This window comes from Aquarana catesbeiana, linkage group LG02 (genome assembly GCF_042186555.1).
Source record: "Aquarana catesbeiana isolate 2022-GZ linkage group LG02, ASM4218655v1, whole genome shotgun sequence".
Lineage (NCBI taxonomy): Eukaryota > Metazoa > Chordata > Amphibia > Anura > Ranidae > Aquarana > Aquarana catesbeiana.
Window position 1 is genome coordinate 179,660,466 of NC_133325.1, and position 23,609 is coordinate 179,684,074.

The 23,609-nt window shown below is 42.8% G+C and overlaps 1 protein-coding gene across 2 annotated transcripts in view; it reads left to right on the plus strand.

The window, feature by feature from the left end:
* Nucleotides 1-23,014, plus strand: part of DNAJC14 (DnaJ heat shock protein family (Hsp40) member C14) — a 45,918-nt gene extending 22,904 nt beyond the window's left edge. For both annotated transcript variants that reach the window (XM_073613943.1, XM_073613942.1), the window contains exons 4-7: nucleotides 1,936-2,055; nucleotides 5,954-6,114; nucleotides 9,209-9,311; nucleotides 15,601-23,014. In XM_073613943.1, the coding sequence (XP_073470044.1) occupies nucleotides 1,936-2,055; nucleotides 5,954-6,114; nucleotides 9,209-9,311; nucleotides 15,601-15,829 (613 nt within the window). In that variant the 3' untranslated portion in view covers nucleotides 15,830-23,014. The remainder of the gene's footprint in view (nucleotides 1-1,935; nucleotides 2,056-5,953; nucleotides 6,115-9,208; nucleotides 9,312-15,600) is intronic.
* The last annotated feature ends 595 nt before the right edge of the window (nucleotides 23,015-23,609 follow it).

Consider the following 23,609-nt stretch of genomic DNA (forward strand, 5'->3'; position numbering starts at 1 on the left):
GCGCTCGCTCTCTCTCTCTCTCCCCTCGCGCTCGCTCTCTCTCTCTCTCTCCCCTCGCGCTCGCTCTCTCTCTCTCTCTCTCCCCTCGCGCTCGCTCTCTCTCTCTCTCTCTCCCCTCGCGCTCGCTCTCTCTCTCTCTCTCTCCCCTCGCGCTCGCTCTCTCTCTCTCTCTCTCTCCCCTCGCGCTCGCTCTCTCTCTCTCTCTCTCCCCTCGCGCTCGCTCTCTCTCTCTCTCTCTCCCCTCGCGCTCGCTCTCTCTCTCTCTCTCTCCCCCTCGCGCTCGCTCGCTCTCTCTCTCTCTCCCCTCGCGCTCGCTCTCTCTCTCTCTCTCTCTCCCCTCGCGCTCGCTCTCTCTCTCTCTCTCTCTCCCCTCGCGCTCGCTCGCTCTCTCTCTCTCTCCCCTCGCGCTCGCTCGCTCTCTCTCTCTCTCCCCTCGCGCTCGCTCGCTCTCTCTCTCTCTCTCCCCTCGCGCTCGCTCTCTCTCTCTCTCCCCTCGCGCTCGCTCGCTCTCTCTCTCTCCCCTCGCGCTCTCTCGCTCGCTCTCCCCTCGCGCTCTCTCGCTCGCTCTCCCCTCGCGCTCTCTCGCTCGCTCTCCCCTCGCGCTCTCTCTCCCCTCGCGCTCTCTCTCCCCTCGCGCTCGCTCGCTCTCCCCTCGCGCTCTCTCGCTCGCTCTCCCCTCGCGCTCTCTCGCTCGCTCTCCCCTCGCGCTCGCTCGCTCTCTCTCTCTCTCTCCCCCCTCGCGCTCGCTCGCTCTCTCTCTCTCCCCTCGCGCTCGCTCTCTCTCTCTCTCCCCTCGCGCTCGCTCTCTCTCTCTCTCTCCCCTCGCGCTCGCGCTCTCTCTCTCTCTCTCTCTCTCCCCTCGCGCTCGCGCTCTCTCTCTCTCTCCCCTCGCGCTCGCTCTCTCTCTCTCTCCCCTCGCGCTCGCTCTCTCTCTCTCTCTCCCCTCGCGCTCGCTCTCTCTCTCTCTCTCTCTCCCCTCGCGCTCGCTCTCTCTCTCTCTCTCTCTCTCCCCTCGCGCTCGCTCTCTCTCTCCCCTCGCGCTCGCTCTCTCTCTCTCTCTCCCCTCGCGCTCTCTCTCTCTCGCTCTCTCTCTCTCGCTCTCTCTCCCCTCTCGCTCGCTCTCTCTCCCCTCGCGCTCGCTCGCTCTCCCCTCGCGCTCGCTCTCTCTCCCCTCGCGCTCGCTCTCTCTCCCCTCGCGCTCGCTCTCTCTCCCCTCGCGCTCGCTCTCTCTCCCCTCGCGCTCGCTCTCTCTCCCCTCGCGCTCGCTCTCTCTCCCCTCGCTCTCTCGCTCTCTCTCCCCTCGCTCTCTCGCTCTCGCTCTCGCTCTCTCGCTCTCGCTCTCTCGCTCTCTCGCTCTCTCGCTCTCGCTCTCTCGCTCTCTCGCTCTCTCGCTCTCTCTCCCCCCCCATGGAGGCAGAAGCCTGCAGCGCCAACACAGCGCAGGATCATGTGGCTTGCTAAGGGATAGATAGATATATATCTATATATATAGATAGATATATATATATATATATTAATTATATTATAATATACCACCCAGCAGATTTAGCTTCCATGTAGGATTTTATATTGAGTAGGATTTGGATGTTCAGACTCTTGGTCATTGCAGATGGGTGCCTTTGGTCAGTCACAGTTGAATGTTCATCATCTTCCTAATCATAGCCTGTTTAAAGAAACATTGTTGTCTCCCTAATGATATCGCCAACACACCCCATTAGTCATCAACTATATTTTATATTGTACAGCTCAACTGTTTAAAAGGCCATATTCTAATTTAAGAATAAATTAAAAATATAACTGGGTGAGTGAGACCCCTTTTAATGACTACAGCAGTCTGAGGAAACTCTGATGCAGAGACCACACTGTAATATCTTTTGACAGATATATAAATACAATGAACTAACCCTTTTTTGTCATTTCTTTTCTTTCAACCAGGAAACGAATGTCAGAAACTGAACTAGCCAAGTCCATGAACGAGTTTCTTTCTAAACTGCAAGATGATTTAAAAGAGGCAATGAACAGCATGATGTGCAGCAAATGTCAGGGAAAACACCGGTACAGTATGGATTGTGTAATACAAATAGTACCATTGATTTCAATAGATTTTAAATTGATTCCGGAAAAGAGGAAACCTGTACTGACAGGAACACATACTCGTATCTTCAAATGCTGGTTTCTAGACTGTCTTGCTGATTCACTGGGTTCAGCACTTTTTTGAGTCAGTAACCAGGGACAAGTATGCAGATAATGTTTTTTTAAATGCAAATTAGCATTTAGCATTTCCTAATCATTCATTAGGGGACACAGGAGGAGATTTAGAGAAGTAAGACTTTGCAACTGCCTTCAGGATATTGGAGACTGGCAACCAATCAGAGCTGTTGGGACAGCCCAGTATAATCTATTCCACCTCTAGCATACCACAATTTTTTGCTAGTGTCCCAGGAGAATGGACATCCATCCTCTCTGCTGAGAGAGGTGTGTGTGTGTGTGTGTGTGTGTATTATAGCCTTGCAGAGTGCACCTGGATCCTGCTGAGAGAAATGAGCGGGATCAACCTGTAATGTGACCTCTGTTCACAGGGGTCCTCAGGGATTGGCTTTCACCAGACAGGTGTAGCATGGCCTTGAATGTGTAAAGCATTCTGTGGTTAGCTACACACAATATATAGATGCGATCTCCAGGCATACTACAGATGAGGCCAGAAGTTTTGAGAATGACACAAATTTTTATTTATTTTTTTCAAATTCTGCTGCCTCAGATTTTAGGATGGCAATTTTGCATATACTCCGGAATGTTATGAAGAGTGATCAGATGAATTGCAATTATTTGAAAAGTCCCTCTTTGCCATGAAAATGAACTTGATCCCATAAAAAAAAAATCTTCACTGCATTTGTGAAGAAGGCTTCAGGGTGCTCAAAGTCCAGCAAGCACCAGGATCGTCTCCTACAGTTGATTCAGCTGCAGGATCGGGCCACCACCAGTGCAGAGTTTGCTCAGGAATGGCAGCAGACAGGTGTGAGTGCATCTCCACGCACAGTGAGGCGAAGGCTTTTGGAGGATGGCCTGGTGTCAAGAAGAGCAGCAAAGAAGCCGCTTCTCTCCAGGAAAAACATCAGGGACAGACTGATGTTCTGCAAAAGGTTCAGGGATTGGATTGCTGAGGACTGAGGTAAAGTCATTTTCTCTGAATCCCCTTTCCAATTGTTTGGGGCATCTAGACCAAACCTCATCAGGAGAAGAAAAGGTGAGTGCTACCATCAGTCTTGTGTCATGCCAACAGTAGAGCATCCTGAGACCATTCATGTGTGTGGTTGCTTCTCAGCCGAGGGAGTGGGTTCACTCACAATGTTGGCTAAGAATATAGCCATGAATAAGGATGAGCTCCGGCGTGTTCGCATGCTGCACGCGCCGAGCCCGCCAGGAAGTCGGCACTGCACAGCGCTAATCACAGGCAGTGAGACATTGTCCCGATGTGCGGCTGCACAGAAATGTCTCACTGCCTGTGATTAGCGCTGTGCAGTGCCGACTTCCTGGCGGGCTCGGCGCGTGCAGCAATGCGAACACGCCGGAGCTCATCCTTAGCCATGAATAAAGAATGGTACAAAAACATCCTCCGAGAGCAACTTCTCCCAACCATCCAAGAACAGTTTGGTTATGAACAATGCCTTTTCCAGCATGGTGGAGCACCTTGCCATAAGGCAAAAATTATACCGAAGTGGCTTGGAGAGCAAAACATGGAAATGTTGGTTCCATGGCCAGGAAACTCCCCAGACCTTAATCCCATTGAGAACTTGTGGTTAATGCTCAAGAGGCAGTAGAACCAAAAAAAAAAAAAACTGCAACCTCCAAGCATTGATTATGCAAGAATGGGCTGCCATCAGTCAGGATGTAGCCCAGAAGTTGATTAACGGCATGCCCGGGCGCATTGCAGCGGCCTTGAAAAGAAAGGGTCAACACTGCAAATATTGACTCTTTGCATAAACTTGATGTGATTTTCAATAAAAGCCTTTGACACTTATGAAATGCTTGTAATTATACTTCAATATACCATAGTAACATCTGACAAACAGATCTAAAAACATTGAAGCAGCAGACTTTGTGAAAATTAATATTTGTCATTCTCAAAACTTTTGGCCATGGCTGTAGCATACTGTTTGTAGCTAGCCACAAAGCACTTTACACGTCCAGGGCCATGCTATACCTGTGTGGTAAAAGCCTTTTTCCTGAAGACACATATTGGGGTATGTTTGCCAATGAGTAGAGATTGTCTGGTCTGCACTGGATGCCCTTCTGGAGCCTCTCCTGACCATCTAAACCCCCTTCAGTGAGCACATCGTGCTTGCTCCTATTTATTAGAAGCTGACATCCACTTGTATGTTTACTTTTTTCCTCAGGGCTTTGATCAGGTGCTTGTGACAATTTAAAAGTGGGCGGCGCTGTTTGGGCGACACTTCGCTTAATCTGTGGTGTGCCCCTGTATGTGCTGTGACACATCAAGTTTGGGTGCCATGACAAGGCTCCAAAAATGTCACACAGCCCCTTGAAAGGGCTGCGACGTGGGTGGCACCTCCACCCCCTGCAAGAGCCTTGACACATTTGGATGTGCATGCATGGTTTTCCTTTTGCGTCTTCTGCTCTGGCAAGCAAGGTCCTTGATGTCTCCCTGCAACAGCATTAACCTTTCCTGCTCCACATGGGTTTTTGAGTATCCTAATGGGACTTTTGTCTCGCTTGCAGGATGTCCGATCTTAAGCACGAAGGAGGTTCCTCTGTCTAGAGGCCCTTTTTGCCCTTGTAGGCCCTCCTCTTCAACCTGCTATTGCAGCCATGTCTGCATGTCAGACCTTAAAGTGTTACTATACCCACAACAGCAAAATCAGTCTGTATATGCAGTAAAGCATGCTTGTTATACTAACCTAAGATGTTAATCCTCTGCATGGTGTAAAAAGGCTGTTTGATACAGTTTTATTCAATCCTCCCCTTCTTCCACTGTCCCCAAACTATCTCTTGAAAGAACAGAGGCTAGGGGACAAGCTGCACATGCTCAGATTGATGTGTATTGCTACAGGTGTTTTTTTTTTTTTTCTTGGGGGAGTGCATGTGATCAGCACTGTCCAGACAGAAGGTCAGGGGTCAAGCAGCCGGGTCAAGCAGCCTTTGTAGGACAATAGGAGCAGAATAAAAACTCCTCTTGTAAGCTTTAACCAGACACTGATAGAAGTCACAAGACTGCTAACTGCTAATGAGAAAAAGTATTTAGCAGTTTATAATTAAACTAAAACTATTGCATGTCCATGTACTGTGGGAGACCAGATATAGTGAGTGCAGAGTCTTGGGTTTAGTTAAATGTCTCAGCTAGGGATATGACTAGTTATCCTAGTTCTGTCCTTTTGGATCTGTCGGTTCTCCAACAGTTGGAGCTTATGCTTTTAACTCTGCTTCATTACCTGGATGGACTAGCAGATATCATGCACCTAGTTTCCCACATAGATAGAGCTCCTCTTGGTTCACATGCGAAAGACCTTTTGGATCAAGTGTTTGATTGTGAAGCGCGTACTGCACATGCCCTTTAATAGGAAATGCCTCTTAGCACGATCCTAGACTTTTGATTAAGAAAATCACTAAGGGTAAGCGTACCCTTTACCCCAAGAAAAGGCCTCTGTTGTGTAAGTAAAGTAGCTCCTTTCGTTTGCTTACTGAGTGTGACAAAGTATGAGTGAGCCATGGTGATTATTGGACCTTGGGTGAAAATTGATGATTGCATTCATACAGTTCTGCTAAGAATGCATGTATTTGTTGTCTGAATTTCATGGATGTTACATTGGTTGTTCTCATGCTGCATTTTAGCAGGTCTGAACTAAGCTTTTGTGGTAGCGCAATTAGAATATGTATTTAAGGTAACCTAGTTTTATAAAAATTCTCAGTTTTAACTGAAAACATCAATGTTTTGCAGGAGATTTGAAATGGACCGGGACCCTGCCAATGCTCGTTACTGTTCTGAGTGTGGGAAAATGCATCCTGCAGAAGAAGGAGATTTCTGGGCGGAGTCAAGCATGCTTGGGCTTAAAATCACATACTTTGCTTTGATGCAGGGCAAAGTGTTTGATATAACAGGTGAGTTGGAGCGATAAAGGGACTGGCATGGTTTCTGTGCGAATCCCCCTATTTACAACTTTTCAACAAAATTAAATTTGGTTAACCACTTGGGGACTGGCATATCAAACACTCGTCCTGGAATTGTTTCAGTGCTGTGATAATTGGACAATTACTTGGTCATGCATCACTGTACCCAAATCAATGTTTAAGAGGTTTCTTTTGGAGGTCTTTAATAACCACTGGGGTTTTTATTTTTTTACTATGTAAATGGAAAAAGTTCAAAGCAAAATCACCTGTTTCTCTTACTTTGTTTATAAAATGCAAATTAAAAATGCAGGGCCATTTAAAAACGCAGAAATGACCCCTTCTTAGAAAGTAGACATCCCAAGGTGATCCAAATTTTTTTTTTTTTTTTTTTTCTTGTGCCACCCAATCACGTTTAGTGTTTATGTAGAGTGGGTAGGTGGTGATTTGGCCATGTATATCGGTCTCTGATGAAAAGATCTTTTTGTGAGGGTTGAGTTTGGCCACATCCTTTTCCATGTCCCAAGACTCCCCTTGGGTCACTGAAGCCATTTACATTGAAGTCCAGGAACAGGTGGGCAAGGACAAGCCAAGCTTGACCTTTGGGCCTTGTTTACATGGGCAGCTGAGGGATGGTAAGAACAGGCGATTGAGCTGCAGTTTTACTGCCCCTTGACCGCCGAGCTGCAAGTTAACATAGGCAGCAATTGTAGCGGTGCAGTTGAAATGTTAACATCTTTCATCCATTCGGTTGCATGGGACCATGCCGCAACTGCGTTTAGTGCACGCGGTTGAGGCGCGATGCTGTGGGCTTTTAGTGGTCAACACAGGTGGGGAAGAGGGGACATGTCCCGGACCTGCCTGTCTAGTTTCCTCTGAAAAGTGATCCACTGCAACACTTTTCAGAGGGTGACTTAATGCAGTTGCACATGTTAACAAAAACTTGGAAGGCTGGGCATTTAGCTATAACTTGTCTGTATTCCTTTGTAGAATGTTGCATGTATGATTACTATTGCCATTTTTTTTGTTATAGGTTTGTACTGCTCCAATATTATGGAGACTAAAACAGATAAGATAGTGGTGCCCTCCAAAGCAATCAGTCAGCCAGTTAATATTTTTCTAGATTGTGCTAAATTAGCTTGAATACTCTGATAACTGACATTATTTAACACAGAAGCCTTGCCATGTACTGTAAAGAGATACTGAGGCTGAGTTTAAAGCTCAACTCCAGGAATTCACCCACTTTGTAAAATGTGCTGGATTAGTAGGGATTAATGCTAGCCATACACCTGTCGAAAAACCATTCGAATTAGTTTTCAAGAAATGAACACATGGTGGTGAGCGCAAACGATTTTGCCATCATGTAATCAACGAAGTTTGATCGATCATTCAACGGACATAAATTAATTTGTTTTTTGTTCGTTTTGTCACATAAGCCTAGTGCAAACTGTTCGGGCGAGAAACACATTAACTTTTTCAATTTATCGTCTGTTCGGCTGAAGTTTTCCAAACTCTTTCTTCTTTTTTTTTTTTTTTTTTCCAGCTCAAAACCATCACAACCGATTTTCGTTTTGTACCTATTAACTGTACTATAAACGAACAAACTGTCCAAATGACAGATTTTCGAAAGATTTCTCATCTAGTTTATAGCCACCTCGAGTCCAACAAAGTGTCTCCTTGTGGATTTATCAGTTTTAAGCGCTGGGAGTATAGCTATTACACTTCTGGTGCTCTGGACCCTCTTGTCTCAGGCTCCAGCAGCTGCTGCGCCCACCTCTCCGCTCCTCCTGCCCAATCACAGAGCGCTTTGTTTTAAGTGGAGTCATTCACAAAATACAAAGGCTTCTGTGAATGAACAATGGTGAGGAGGAGCAGGCAGAGATGCTGTTTTAGAGAAGACCGCATCTCCTCTGTCAGAGCCATGGGAGTATAGTGATAGTTAGACATGCGTATCTTCACTGGTCTTGCAATTAGATTGATTTATCCTGTCAACGTTTCAATTTGATTCCACGATGCATCACGATTTCTGCCCATGGTTTTCTTCAAAAAATTCAAGCAGTCAGAAGAACTCACATTTTTTTTTTTTTTTTATTTGCTCTTAAAAAAATAAAAAAACACTCCCTGCGTGTAGCAAAGTCTGAACACAGCAGACAACAACAGTATTTATTTAAAACAGTAAATACTAAATGGCACACCCCCCTGCACATTCCGCAGCACCCCCCCCCCCCGCACTGCCAGGAGACCCCCAGTCTCCTAGGACAGGCCTGCCAGAGTACTCCAAAGGTAAAAAAAAAATCACTGTCAGTCCCTTCTCATAGATCCTTCCTACACTGTGCCAGTGTCATTCTAAACCAAAGCCTGTAAATACCTTATTAGCTTCGTTCTTTCTGGCCGGTCACGTGACCGCTCTCCAATCTAAAGCTACACTCGGAGGAGGAGCAGGTGGAGGAGAACAGCCGGAAAGAATGGAGCTAATAAAGTATTCACAGGCTTCAGTTTAGAATGACACTGACTCAGTGTAGGAAGGATCCATGAGAAGTGGCTGGCAATGATTTTTTTTTTATTTTTTAACTTTAGAGTACGCTGGCAGGGCTGTCCCAGGAGAGACGGGGTGGCTGGATAACGCAATTTTGTTGAACCTCGATTCAGCCATTCTCTGCATCGATGCAGAATCGTTAATGGCTGAATCACGATTCATTGATTTAACGATTATTTTCAACACCCCTAGTGATAGCTGTACTCTTGGAGCTTCATAAAACTGTCCAATGTAAATTAAACAGATAAATCCTGTAGGCAATATGTGGCACCCCCAAAGCCTGACCGAGAAACTCCTATTAGCTAGCATGCATAGTTACACAGTTCATAAGGTTGTGTGTGTAATTTTTATTCTCCAGCAATTGCTATAGCTGTGTATATTCTGTTACTCAAGGAAGACTAAAAGTTGTTGTTTTTGTTTTTTAAAGTTGCCAACACATCATGGGAGATAGTTTCACTTTTTTTTTTTTTTTTTTTTTTTTGGACTTTGGATGCAGTAATATGACACAGTTGGTTTCTCTGTATTAATTAAGCCCTGCCTCTCTCTTTATAGAATGGGCAGGGTGTCAGCGTGTGGTAATCTCTCCAGACACTCATCGGGTCCCATATCACATTTCGTTTGGCTCAAAGAATTCAGTAAACACAGGACGACAAAGGTTTGTATCATTTTATTGTATGGCGAACAGGGGTTGGCCAAATATGAAGTAAAATGCAATAATAAATATTATTGTACCTAATGTATTAACTTGTCTATCCCTATAATTATCTAGTCTATTAAAACTCAGATCACATGTTACTGTTGATATCACAATAATACAAGGTTAGCTATGAAACCAAGCACACGGCTTAATAAAAAAAAAATCTTTTTTTATATCCCAAGAACATAGGAAAGCGCTAACATAAAAAATACTAAAGAAATATATTACAAACTTAGAAATGATATAACCAGAACATAATACAAGAATATCAAAAATACTTGTCACAAGGCTCTCCGCGAGGCTTTGTATCATCGGGCTAGTCTCAGATGGTAAAGAGAAATGGCCGTGTGGCTCAGGCAACCACTCGGCTTGAACCAATGAGATATTGCCAAGAGGTATATACTGCTCGTCCTGCTGTATTGGCCTCTGGGGGCAGCATTGTCCATGTATCATCTCTGGGTGCCTGTTGATCCTTTGATCTTTGTTACCCACCATCATCAATCATCTTGGCAGCCATGGCTCTCTTTGAAGATTACTTGCAATGTATTGGCAGCAGTAGACGTTCTGGAGCCAAGCGAACAGATGCTGATTCTGATATGCTACCAAGCTTTGATGTGCAACTTGCTACATTCCAGACCTGGTATCAACCAGGAAGAATCCCTTTTAAAGCCATGGAATTGCAAGGATCAGCCTGGGTGATCTTTGGGAATAGCAAACAGCTATGTAACGGATTTATGACAGATCCAATTCAAACGCTGGATAATACCAAAATACTGTTACCCATAAACGCAGTAACAGAGGAACTCCAGAAATATGATATCAGACCATGTTGCTATCCAACAGGTACTGTACATATGTTAATGCCTTGTTTTCTCTAATGTATATTTCGACTTTTGCAGTCAAATTGGGATAACACGTACTTTAGATTTCTTATTAGATGCTTTATTCTGGTAACCTATATCTAGAAAAAAATCCTACATGGTTCTCTTCGTTTATGAGGGGGTAGGCAGCTGTGTTTGTTGTAACTAACCCTGTCTGTATTGTGCAGGCAGATCTTTAGTCCCGGTTCACATTTGTGCGTGATCGTATTTGATTCGCACTGCAGTGCAAATCACATGCGATGTCCGTGCGATGCGGTTTCAGCCATACAGATAGTATGGCTGATATTGCATCCCATTTGGACCAGACTCGCACAGGACCCTTTCTTCTTTTTTCTTTGGTCCGCACCAGAATCGGATCGCATGGGTGTCAACACCCCTGCGTTCCGATTCATGTCCAAACTGTCAGTTCACAGTGTGATATGCGATCTGACATGGGAGGTGTCATTAACATTGTATTGACAATCCGAGCAGTTCACATATGGCAGTGTGAACTGCCGTGCAAGTCGGGTGTGATGCAGGAGCCCGCGATTTGCAGGATTCCTACATCGCACAAGTGTGAACCGAGCCTAATTATCAATTTTAACTAGCTTTAACCACTTCCCACCCGGCCTATAGCAGAATGATGGCCGGGCGGTGATTTTGTTATCCTGACTGGGCGTCATATGACGTCCAGCAGGATAAGCCGCGAACATGTTCAGCCCGGCGATTGGTGGTGCTGTATGTCATCTCTTCTACCCCTCTATTTGCACACACCCCCACCCCCCATTGCATCACCTCGGGGGGGGGGGGGGGGGAGCAGTGTGTGCAAGGAGCGTGGGAAAAGAAATGTACATACAGTTAGGGGGCAGTCTGTACAGACAGGCATTTTTTCCTTTTTTTTTTTTTTTTTTTTTTTCTTTTTTCCTATAAACCAGTGCAGAACCAGAGCTGTCAAAGTACATTCCTCAGGCAGAGAGATAATGAAGGGATACATTGTACCTCTCGGTTCTTAGATCAAAGGAATGAACTTCTGTCTGTAGATGGGGGCAGTTTAACCACTTAAAGTCCAACCCTTTTTCTGACACTTGTTGGTTACAAGTTAAAATCAGTATTTTTTGCTAGAAAATAATTTGGAACCCCCGAAACATTATATATATATTTTTTTTATCAGAGACCCTAGAGTATAAAATGACGGTTGTTACAATATTTTATGTCACACGTTATTTGCACAGCGGTCTTTCAAACACAATTTTTTGGGAAAAAATACACTTCCATGAATTAAAAAAAAAAAAAACTAATCGGTAAAGTTAGCCCAATTTTTTTGTATAATGTGAAAGATGATGTTGCTTCTCGTGAATCGTGAGAGAATCGTGATCTTTATTCTAAGCAAAAAAAAAAAATCATGATTCTCATTTTATCCAGAATCGTGCAGCTCTATTGTAAACCAAAAATTTGACTTAAGTGAATGTAAAAACTGATGTAAACTGATCAGTATTTTCTTTGAAAAAACGTGACAGAACTGATGAAACAAACTGAAGGCGGCCTAAGGCCCCTTTCACACATACAGACTGTTTGTCTGTTTTTCATCCATCCGTTGACAGAAGAATAACGGACATCAATGCATTCTTATGGAAAAAACGGATGCCGACAGATCATCTATTTTCATCTGCCTTTGAGGACATGGGTGTCCTTAGGAAACCCATGGACAAGAGGGTGGAGGTACTGCTGAAAAGGTCATGGGAAGTAGCCATGACAAATCTGAAACCTGCAATGGCTACAACAATAGTGGCTCATAATTTGGAGGTCTGGCTGGACCAATTACAAGGTCATTTGGAAAGTGGGACCTCCAGGAAGGAAATTTTGGATTCCCTTCTCATGCTGCATAAGGCAGCAGGCTATATGGCAGACGCATCTGCTGAGTCGGTCAAGCTATCAGCGAAGACCGCTGCCCTTATAAACTCCTCTCGCAGGGCGTTATGGTTAAAATCCTGGTCGGGGAACCCGGCTTCAAAGGTTAGGCTATGTGGCATCCCATTTGAAGAGACCTCTTGTTTGGGCAGGATCTAGAAAAGGTCCTAGACCGTACTGCAGACAAGAAAAAGGCTTTCCCTACCAAAAGTATGAAAGCTCCAGGGAAACGCTTTTTTGTCCCCAAAGACAGGAGCCATCACAGGGACAGACCTCTAAGGGGTCATCCTCTAAAAAACAGTGGGGAAGGGGAAAACGGAAAGGTGTCCTGTTTTTTCCTCTCCTAAAAAAAAAAAACACCAAATCCCAGTGACTTGGTTCCCTGTGGGAGGGAGATTGGGGCAGTTCCTCCCACAGTGAGAAAAGACTACCCCAAACGCATTTATACTGAGGATAATCTGGGAAGGCTATCGAATCCAGACGTTTGTGACCACGCCTCCCAGGGATCCTCAGATGATGACGGCCTTGTCACAAATTGGCGACTTAGTAGATCAGCGGGTTCTTGTTCCAGTGCCACAGCAAGACTTAAACCACGATTTTTACTCTCAAGTTTTGGTAGTAAAGAAACCGTCGGGCAAATTCCGCCTAATATTAAATTTGAAGTTACTAAACAACTGGGTAACATACAAAAAATTTTGGATGGAAACAATCTTTTCGGTGAAGTCAATTCTTTGCCCAGATTGCTTCATGGCCTCCCTCGATCTGAGTGACGCCTATCTACACGTCCTCATCCACGAGGAACCTCAACAATCCAGTGGGAAAGGCAGGTCCAACATTTTCAATTCAAGGCCCTACCATTCGGCCTGTCCTCATCCCCCAGGATTTTTACATAAACACTGGCAGAAGCACTGGCCCCCCCTGAGACTGAAAGGGATATCGGTCATCCCACATTTGGACGACCTTTTATTTTTTGCCCCCTTCGTGCTCCAATTACAAGGAGCTCTGCAGTTGGCCATTTCCTTTATAAAAAAAACTGGGGTGGTTGATAAACAGGGAGAAGTTGAACTTAACCCCGACACAGGTCTTACAGTACCTAGGGTTCTTGGTGAACTCAGTGACGCAAACGATCTATCTCACAGAGGATAAGGTAGAAAAGGTGACTGCAACCTTTTTTCAAAACAATCTGGCAATTTGCCCCTGCTCAGCTATGTCGGGTCTGGGTTTCCTGGTAGCAACGATTTCTGCAGTACCATGGGCAAGGACCCATTTCAGGCCAATATCCTGAACAGCGGAGACAGACCTGTCATCTGCCGGCTCAGTGGATCGATCCCTGCTGAGCAAGCGGAGTCGGTGAAAACTGATCTGCATGTGTGAGAGCCTAAAGCTATAAAGAAAAAAAAAAAAAAAGCTACATCCGGGTTTAATCTAGGTCAGGTTAGGCAGTTATTCAATTTTATTTTTTTCGTTCAAACAGAGAAAATTACCCCATCCACACATTCAATGTAGATGGGGGAATCCTCCTGTTTGTACCTTTTTGTATTCTGACAGTGGGGAGACTTCTCTGCTGTCAGAATACTGTGATCAAGCATGAAAAACCCGACAGGTTGGCTGTACAGAATTCGATCGGCCATACATGAATTGAAGTCCCTGCTGAACTGCTCATGCTCAGAGTCAAAGTTGGGGGTCAGTGTATTTTAGGTAGGACTAAATAAAAGTTTTTAAATTTGGTATCTATCTATTTTAGGTAGGATAAAAAAAAAGCTAAATTGTTTCTGGGTCCTACTGTAGGTACAAACATGCACTTATGTGACATTGCTGTGATTATCAGGAGTAGGAGAATTTTGTTTTGGGTTGTTCTTTGGTGGTAGGTCATAGTAATAGCAAGGAATATAAGGCTAAAATTTAAAATGTTTTACTGTCTTTTGCCAGTTTTTTCTTTGATAAAAAGAAATGGGAGATGCACATTATTATTTACCACTAAATGAAAGCCCAGTTTCTGGACAATCCACCTGGATTTACTAAGTAATTAATTGCAATAATATGTACAGTTTTACTAACGCTTGTCAAAGTTGCAAAACTGTGTTCAGGTGTTGAGATCTGTTTTTAACCTTCGTATCAGATTTTTTTTTTTTTTTTTTTTTTACAGAGTGCTGGAGAATCTGAATAATCTAATTAATACTATTTTGCAAAGAGTTTGTCTTTTTAAGACTAAAGCGGACCATAGGCGGAACAAAGTTTCGCCTGTTCAGCAGGAACTAGCTAAACTTTGATCCATTTATGGGGGCAGGCTAGTTGTGCTAAAATCGATCAACTTCAGTACAACTAGCCTGTCGGGTTTTAATCATATGATTGCTGCTGGCTGTAGCCGGCAGCATTGATCATTGTATTCTGACAGTGGGGAAACTTTCGCTGTCAAAAAAATAGGATAGCGCAGGAGGGATTCCACCATCAACACAGTCGGTAAATTAAGCAATTTTTTCTTTCCTTCAACCCATGGTTGAAGAAAAGAAGATTGTATAGCCAGCCTAATGCCTGGTACACATTATGAGATTATCGGACAAATGATCATCCGTGCGTGTTTTTTTTTTTATTTTTTTTTGCATATCAGCATATCTTGTATCAAAAATGAAGAGGTTACGGAAATTCTCGTACGACAGAATAAAAATTCACAAGTGATGCAATGTCATGTATTTGTTTTGTATTGTATTTTTGGACGACAACTGTACTGGTTAAACGAAAATCATCCGATCTGGTATCGTATGAGAAATTTTTGTGCTTGTCCCATCGGATAATTTCCCATGAATTGTCGGGATCGGCTCCTCCAAAAACTGTACTATTAGATTACCGTACAATTGCTTCAAAAGCGGTATTTTTTAGATTGTGTATACAGGCCATGAGTCTTGTATAAGAGCAGACTACATCAGGAGCTTGCTATTACTTATAGGATTTAACGTAACTTTTTTGTTAGAAGATTGACGACTTTGTTGAGCACCATGCAAATTGCATCCTACTGTCCAGTCAACTTCAGTGGCCATTATAGGAGCCTTATTGGAAAACAGAGTGGCTGATGGTGGTGTTTAGTTCAGAAGTTGCAAGGGTCTTCCTTGCCTCATTAGATTTGTCATAGTCCAAATACCCAGCCGTATGAAGAAAACGAATTGTAGGAACAAATAGTGGTGGAGTTAGGTTACACAGGCAGGACTTGAAGTAAAAAGGTATTAACCAGCAGTAACAAACCCCTGACCACAATATCACCAGTCGAAACCATATACCTCTTTGGGTGTGAATGAAAGTAGGTGATGCACTTCTATGGGTAAATGGCAGATTGAGTAATCTTTGCAATTACCATACGAGCCCTTTAAAAGAAGATGTTTAGCTTGACTGTGGGTGGCAATGCTCATTTAAATTATCCGAATTTCTATTACATTCTACTTTTTTCTTTCTTTTTTTTTTTTTTTTTTTTTTTTTTTTTTTTGCAGGGCTCCATCAGAAAGTAGCCCAACTTCGGTTGCTGATTTGCAGAATCTTTTGAACAGAATATTCCAGGGCTCTCCAGCTCAGATGCCCAATGGGAACATTTTCACCCCTCCACAACAACCCCCGCATGGAACTCAGTCCCCTCCCGGACCATCTAAACCTGACTCTGCTTCCAAGAGTGACACAAAGTCCAAACGGAAGAGGAAAATGAGGCGTCCTGTTCAGCGGTGATCAACATACACTCTCCTATATTCCAGCTGCCTTGTAATCAGGGTGGGATGGCTGGGACACCATTTGCACAACTCTTTCCTAACTATGTAGTCTCCTGTGGTTTTAAGTCAGATCATCATGTGCTGACTAGAACCAAGCTGCCAAGGGCTTACACTACAGTCGTCTTTTGTTTTTTTGTTTTTTTCCCCCATTCACCTTGTACTCCTGTTGCGGTGGTGAACAGCAAAGCTTTCCATTGCAAACACCTTTTAACAAATTCACAGATAGAAAAGGTTTTTTTATTTTTCATTATAACGAGAAACCTATTCTCATACCAAAGAAAGCTGGTGTAGACATTTTACCGGAAATATTGCAAGACTTCAGCGCATGCAGTGCCTGGAGACCTGGGCTCTGGTGTGAATAGAATGTATGAATGTACATTGCGCCAGGAAACCCTATTGCTCCCAGGATTATATAGTGCTCTGGGACAATCTAATATAGTACTTCTTGCTTCAGTTATTCTGTTATAAAGCTGTGGAAATTGCTGTGAACAGTTTCAAGCATTAGAAAAGTGAAGGAGCAAATGTGTGTTTTTTTTTTTTTTGTTTGTTTTTTTTCTTCCTTTTTAACATTGTTAGTGAGAAGACGTTTTGTCCATTTTGTTGTGAAATTATTTTCCCATATTGTCTTGTATGCTTCTTATTGTCATTTTAAACATTACAAAGAGGAGTTGGTCTGAAGGGATTCCATTTACCTACAGTTTTTTAGCTGCAAGAGGATTATTGTGACTGAAAATCATTCAGTGAAAAACTTCAGCATAGGATTAAGGTAATTCAATTCCAAACTCTCCTTCTGATACATTTGTTTATAGGACAGGGCAGAGAATTAAAGTAGCTGGTTAAAAAAAACCCAAAACAACACACCTGTAAGGCAATTGCGTAATGTGCTAGTGTGCATCGCATACTAGCACATTATGAAATGCTTACTTTTAGAATGAAGCACGCTGAGAGGGCTGACCTCTTCCCCTGGTTTTTCTTCTGGGTTCGTGCACTCGGGCTGTGTGATTGGCCAAAGCAGCAATGACGTTCCACTCGCACGTGCCTCATTTTCTGGCATGGAGCTCTGAAGTTTCGGCAAGGTATGCCGGACCTTCACAGTGCATGCGCCGGTGATGTCACCAGCTGCAGCCATATTCCAGCTGCATATATTCATTTTTACCTACAGGTAAGTCTTATTATAGGATTACCTGTAGGTAAAAATTACAAAGCGGGTTTTACTACCGCTTTAATCAGCTGAGCTGTTGGAGCACATGTAGAAGAAATGTAGTAACATGTGTCCTCTAGTGGATTCTTTGTAGCGATATACAGATACTGTAACCTACCACCAACAGGGTATATCAAAAAGAAAGCTGACCTCAACCTGCCATGGCAGTTCTGGGGGGGGGTGAAGATTCCCCTGTTATGCTCCTAAAAAGCAGTAAAGACTCAATGGAGAAAGGGACTTAAACTTGCATCTTTAGGCTACTAAGTGATATTCTGTTAAAGCAAGGCTTCCTAGTAGCTGTTTTGTTGTCATTCCTTGGGGTGCACTGCTTTTTCTGTACACATCTTCTCTTTTTTTTTTTTTTTTTTTTTTTTCTTACTGTGACATCAGTCCAGGCTCAGAATCACAGTTCTTTGCTATGGTTTTCTGAGAATAGTCTGCATGGCATTGGATACAATGGATCAACAGCAACCAACTGGTAGCTTTGGAGCTTTTCTCAAACAGATGATCTTACAGGAAGGTAGCAATGCTTTCCTTGCTGGTTACAGACGGGCAGAAATAAATCAGTATTAAACCCAAAAGCAAACCTTTTATTATATTGCAGCTTACCAGTTCTTAGATGTGATGGTTATATTGGTTTTCTTTTCTTCCTATTCATTTTGTGATCCTGCCCGACAGTCTGGTGTTTTTCAAAACCACAAGCTCTCATCCAGATGTATTAGTGTACAGAGATGAGACCGATTAACAATGGCAGGGGTGCTTACAATGAACAGCTTTTAATAATGTAAAACGTTTCTCCAAAAAGGGGAAAAAAAACTGTGCACTGTAACACAACTTTCCCCAACTGTCCCGGCACCAGGGACTGGCCTTATGGAAGAAGACTTCCTCTGTGGACTGGGGGGTGGTTGTCAGGAGTTTGAAGCTTGTCCCCTCACCTGCCACTCACATCTTTTTTTTATTTATTATTGAAAAATGTTTTTTTTTAAATCTTTGTATCTCTTTGGCTGATTTACATGAGCTATATTTAATAATAATATTAAATTGTGCTTGTGTAATCAGCCAGATACAAATAAAGTTTAAAGAAAAAGAAATCATAATATATTTTTTTCTAGAATAATGATGATTTTGTTTCAATACTAATAATTATAGATTTGCTGACCACATGAGCTCAATTATTCCTATTATGAAAAAATATTTAAAATTATATATATATATATTTAATCCTTATTTGTATGTTTGGCTGATTACATGAGCCCAAATAAATATTAATATAAGGCTCATGTGATCAGCCAATAGGATACAAATAAAGATTCTAATATTTATATATACCTACTGTGTGTATACACATGCATAGACATGACCACAAAGTGCAAAGGGAGTAGTACTGCTGAGAGAAGGGGAGCGGGTGCCCTCTGGTGGTGGAAGGGTGGCAGGGTACTAGACCCACACATGGATCCAGATTCCTGCACTTGCAGTGCATAGCCGGCCCCCGCTGCTGACCAGACAAAAGGCAGACACGTGAGTGGCCGCTAATGCAGATTGAACCTTGTTTGCTCGCCACCCCCGCTGTGTGGCCCACAACATGCTACAGCGGCCCGGGGTTTGGGACCTCTGCTGTAACACATAGTGTGAGCTGGAGTTTTAAGTTCACAGGTCCATTTAACACTTCCTCCTCCCAGACTGACATTGCTGCTGTCTGCTGTGCCCTCTCTGCTCCCTTATCCAGAGTGGGGGTCACTCCAATACAGGAGGTGTATTACTGGCCAGATAAGCAGGTAAAAACAAAGGTAAAAAGCCTAAAGAAAAAAAAAAAAAAAACAAATGCAGCCACAACATCGAAGGATTGGTACGCTGCAATATATTACGTTTTTGGTTTAATACTGCTTTAAAGGGCCTGAAACATAGAAGCCTAAAGATAAAACTCTTAAAGAAAATCTGTCATGAGAGGTGTTAGGCCAGCACTGATGACCTTTCCCTGTGAAAATTAGGTTCTTGGCTGTCGTAATCCAGTATCTTTAATAAAAGTAGTTCAGGATTTCTTACTGGTTGCATGCTTAACAAACCTCAAATCTGCTAGCTACAGATTTTTCGGTTAGAGTAATCATAAACACTTTATGATTTAGCTTGCTTGCCTCACCAAACTGAATTTGTCTAAAAGATTGAATTGGCCTTTTAGAGCTCTATGCACGCTAGCATTTTTTTTTTTTTTAAGCTAAAAAAAAACAATGGTAATGGCTTTTTGTAGTAGTGTTTTAGGAGTGTTAGTGTTTTTATTGCATTTTTGCAAGTCCTCCTAAAGAAAAATTAAAAAAAAGCTAAAAAAAAAGCTAAAAAAAACCCCAAAAAAAACCACGCTATTAGTAGCATTTAGGAATGTTTCTGCTGGAAAAAACCCTCCAAGAAACTCTACAAAAATGTGGTGTTTTTTTTTCTGCTTCTAGATGTTGAAGCTCAAAAAAACGCTACTAGCCCAAAGTAGTGTGCATAGATGCATAGGATAACACGTTTTAGCTTCTAGGAGCTTAAAAAAACACTAGTGTGCATGGAGCCTGAATTGTACAACTAAAAATACTTGCAGAGCTATCTTGTAATGTGATCTAATGTTCCTAAGGGCACTTTCACTCTGGTGCAGGGAGGCAGCGTCGTTTACCGTCGTTTTAGCTGCGCTTTTCGGCCACTAGCGGGGCATTTTTAACCACGCTAGCAGGCGATGACAGGGTTAATAGCGCCCGCAAAGCATTTTAGGAGCTTAAAGCACCCCATAGATGCTGCTTGCAGGACATTTTTTTTTAAACGTCCCACAAGTGCACTGCTTCAGTGTGAAAGCACTAGGTCTTTCACACTGGAGTAACAGGAGAGGCACTTTACAGGCGCTGTTTTTAGCACTAAAACGCCTGTAAAGTGCCTCCAGTGTGAAAGTAGCCAAGTACAGTCTATCAATGCAGTGGTGAGCAGTGAAAATTCAAAAACATCTATGTCCACTGTATGCATTAATAATATGGTAAATCTTCCAACATTTGCATGTGATGTTCTGCCCCAAAGAGGAAGTAAACTTCCTCTGCAAACTTGAACCTATAGGTAAGCCTATAATGAGGCTTGCCTATAGGAAGGAATTGAAAATATCTCCTAAACCTGTACAGTTTTTAGGAGATATTTCCAGTGCGTGCAGCTAGTGACATCACTGGCACATGCGCTCTGAAGGAACGCCCACGGGTGCAGTTCTTTCTGAGCCTGTGCCGTGAACGGCGGCTCCTGGGTGCATGCGTGGGAGTGATGTAATTGTGGCTCTGGCCAATCAGCGCTAGAGCCTGCAAACCCGGGAGAAGCTCTGGGAAAGATGTCGGCCGCGACAGCGGTGTGCGGGGACCGCTGCAACAGCTTAGTTTTAAGGTATTTCATAAGGAGCTAGTATGCGATGCATACTAGCTCATTATGGCTTTATCTTGCAGGTGTTTTTTTTGTTTATTTTGGGGGGGGGGGGGTGGGTTTCAGCGGTTTACAACCTCTTTAAGTGCTGTATTCACACTTTGTACGGGTTTCCTTTACAGACAGGAATACCAGCTTACCACCGTCAATTTTGATGGCACAGAGGCTGCATCCACACCTCTATAAAGGAGATGCGTTTGTTTTTTTTAAATTAGTTTATCTTGTTGAAGGTGTATTTTGAAACAAAGTCGCAGCATCTTTCTTAGTGCACAACATCTTCAGCGCACCACAACATAGAGGGGTGAATTGACCTCGAGTTTCAATCTTCTGGCTAATGACCAAGCTGCCCTTGGCTGCAGCTAGAGACAAGGGACTGACCCTAAGCTGAGTGAGCAGACAGCCTCCTGTCTGTAGATTTTGAGTTGACTGAGAGGCTTGTTCACCAACCAGAACAGTGTTGGTGGGCTGCAAATCACATTTTCAGAAGCTTAGGTTATTAGTAAAGATATCTGCTTTGGTCCCTTTTTTCTCTCAGGAGGTTGCATGGGCAAGTGTAAATACAGCAGTTGGAGGAAGAGCAAAAGTGCACTTATTCTTTAAAGTGGTTGGTAGGCTGAAGGTTTTTTTACCTTAATGTATTCTATGCATGAAGGTCAAAAACCTTCCGTGTGTTGCCCCCCAATCACCTAAGCCCCCTCTTGATCCAGCGATGTGCACAGGAGCCTCAGCTGTTTCGGGTCTCCCTCTCCTCATTGGCTGAGATGTCAGTGGGAAACATTGGCTCCCACAGCTGTCAATTGTAGCCAGTGAGCCAATGAGAAGAGAGAGAGGGTGGGTCTGAGCCGTGGCTCTGTGTCTTATTGATGCATAGCGTGGGGCTCAGGAGCGAGTACACACCAGTGCACCCATAACAAGCGGCTTGCTATTGGGGCTCTGGTCACGGGGAAGAAGCTAGGAGCACCAGTGGGGGACTCAAGAAGAAGAGGATTGGGGCTGCTCTGTTCAAAACCAGTGCACAGAGCAGGCAAGTATGACATGTTTGTTAGTTAAAAAACAAAAAAAAAAAAATAAAAAAAAAAAACCTTTTAATATTACTTTAAAAGTATCCATATGGTAAAAAAAAAATCAATTGCTGTCAGCGAGTAAGGTAGTGTGTTATCAGTCACGTAAATACATTTTTTTTTTTTTTTAAATTCCCTAAGCTATAAACATGACCACATTTTTCAAATCTTTGCTTTTAATAGGATGCTAAATGCATATTTGCTCATTTTTGCTTATGCAATCCTGTTTGTAATTGGGATTTACTGTTTAAATATTTTCCTCTGTAAAACTCTTAACAATGCATTTTTGCTTTCAAGTCATGATGCTGTCATTGTCTGCCATGCAAGTGATTCGTACCATCGATCATCATAATCATATGTACACCACCCTGACTGTCTGCTTTCATTTCCCTATTTTATGCTACATACTCAGGCAAAGCAAGTGAGAGAGCCATCCCAAGCTTCCATGTGAACAGTATTTGAGATTAAGGATATGGTTTGTGGCTGCTGCAATGCTGGCTTTTTATTTTGGTCTGAGGTGGTCACTCAGATCTAGATCTTATTATATGGTAAATTTCTGCAGGAACAGTGTATAGGACAATCAATTTTAACAGGTTGTGTTTTGTTTCTGAGTATTTTATATTTTCTGATTTGTACAAGTGTGATACCTCTCAGCCCTGAGGGTCATCCTCCTACAGGTGGACCCCCCTGTAATACTGCAGGATAGGTAACCTGGTGTTAACCTAACCATAGTTGCTTAGGGATTCATTTTACAGCTGGGGAGTTGCACATTATCGAACCTGGTAGTGGAAACACCTCTTAAAATTTTGCTGATGTATATTTGTAATAACAGATTTTAGTATTAAATGACACGTTTGCTTTCTATGGCATTATGTCAGAATTAATTTTTTAGTACACAAGTGAAAAACTGCAGTAAAGAGTTATTGAGATTAGACTATGTAGGTGCTGGTTTTTGAGACCTGGAGCAAAAGTGGTGCTATCACAAAGTCATATAATAGCCTATTTAGTTGAACAATGAAAGCTGATTCATAGCCATGGCTCAGAATTTTTTTTTTTTTTAAGAATATAAATCAGCCATATAATTTTGTTTCCATTTTGTTAGTGATTCACCCATGTCTGCACTGTACAAATAATTTGTTTGGAAGATCCCAAGACAAGTGAACATTATATATTCTTGTAAAGCAAACAATGACAATTGGAACCCAAGACCAATGGAAGTGTGGCACTGGTGCCCACCTCTAAAAGAATGAGCATGGCAGTCCTAATTGAGCATATGTTCCATAGAATGCACCTTTCCTAATCAAGTCCTCTTAACCCTTTTTAGTTTTATACTGTGTTAAAAAGAGTGAACAATTCAATTGTGAATGGCTGTACAGGACTGAGGGTGAACTTCGGGACTGAGTGGTAAAATGGTCTTGTATCACATTTTGTTAAATTAAAACTTTTATGCTTTGAATTATGGTTTGGTGTAATCTGTTCATGACTTGGATCCAAATACATTCTTTATATTGCTGTTAACAGTTGCAAAAGTAAGAAGACCCTTATGATTAGTCATAACCAGGCTGTTATACTGGCCGCTGAGTCTGTGACTGGTAGCAAGTAGAGATGGGGAGGCCTGGGAGAAAAAAAATAGAAGGGATTAGGATTTTGGGAAAGGAAACTGAAAAAATTTAATTTTTTTTTCAGAAAAATGTAAAAAGTGTGGGATATGTTCTTTCTGCTGAGAATATATGTAAAGTTCAAAATTATTGCAAATACAATTGAAGTAACACTACCTCAACGTGTTATCAAAGAAGAGAAATATGCATTTTTGCCACTAGGGCGCACTGCAGGGGAAAGGCTCCAGTTCAGTTTGCTTGTGGGCTCCATCTTATACCTACTATAGTTGGATGATTGTTGGGATACAGTATATGATCGTTTCTGACCTCCGTCCTTATATGCAGTTCAGTTTTGGGCACCAGTTCTCAAAAAGGATATAGGCGAAATGGAGAAAGTGCAGAGAAGGGCAACCAAACTGATAAGAGGCACGGAGGAGCTCTGCTATGAGGAAA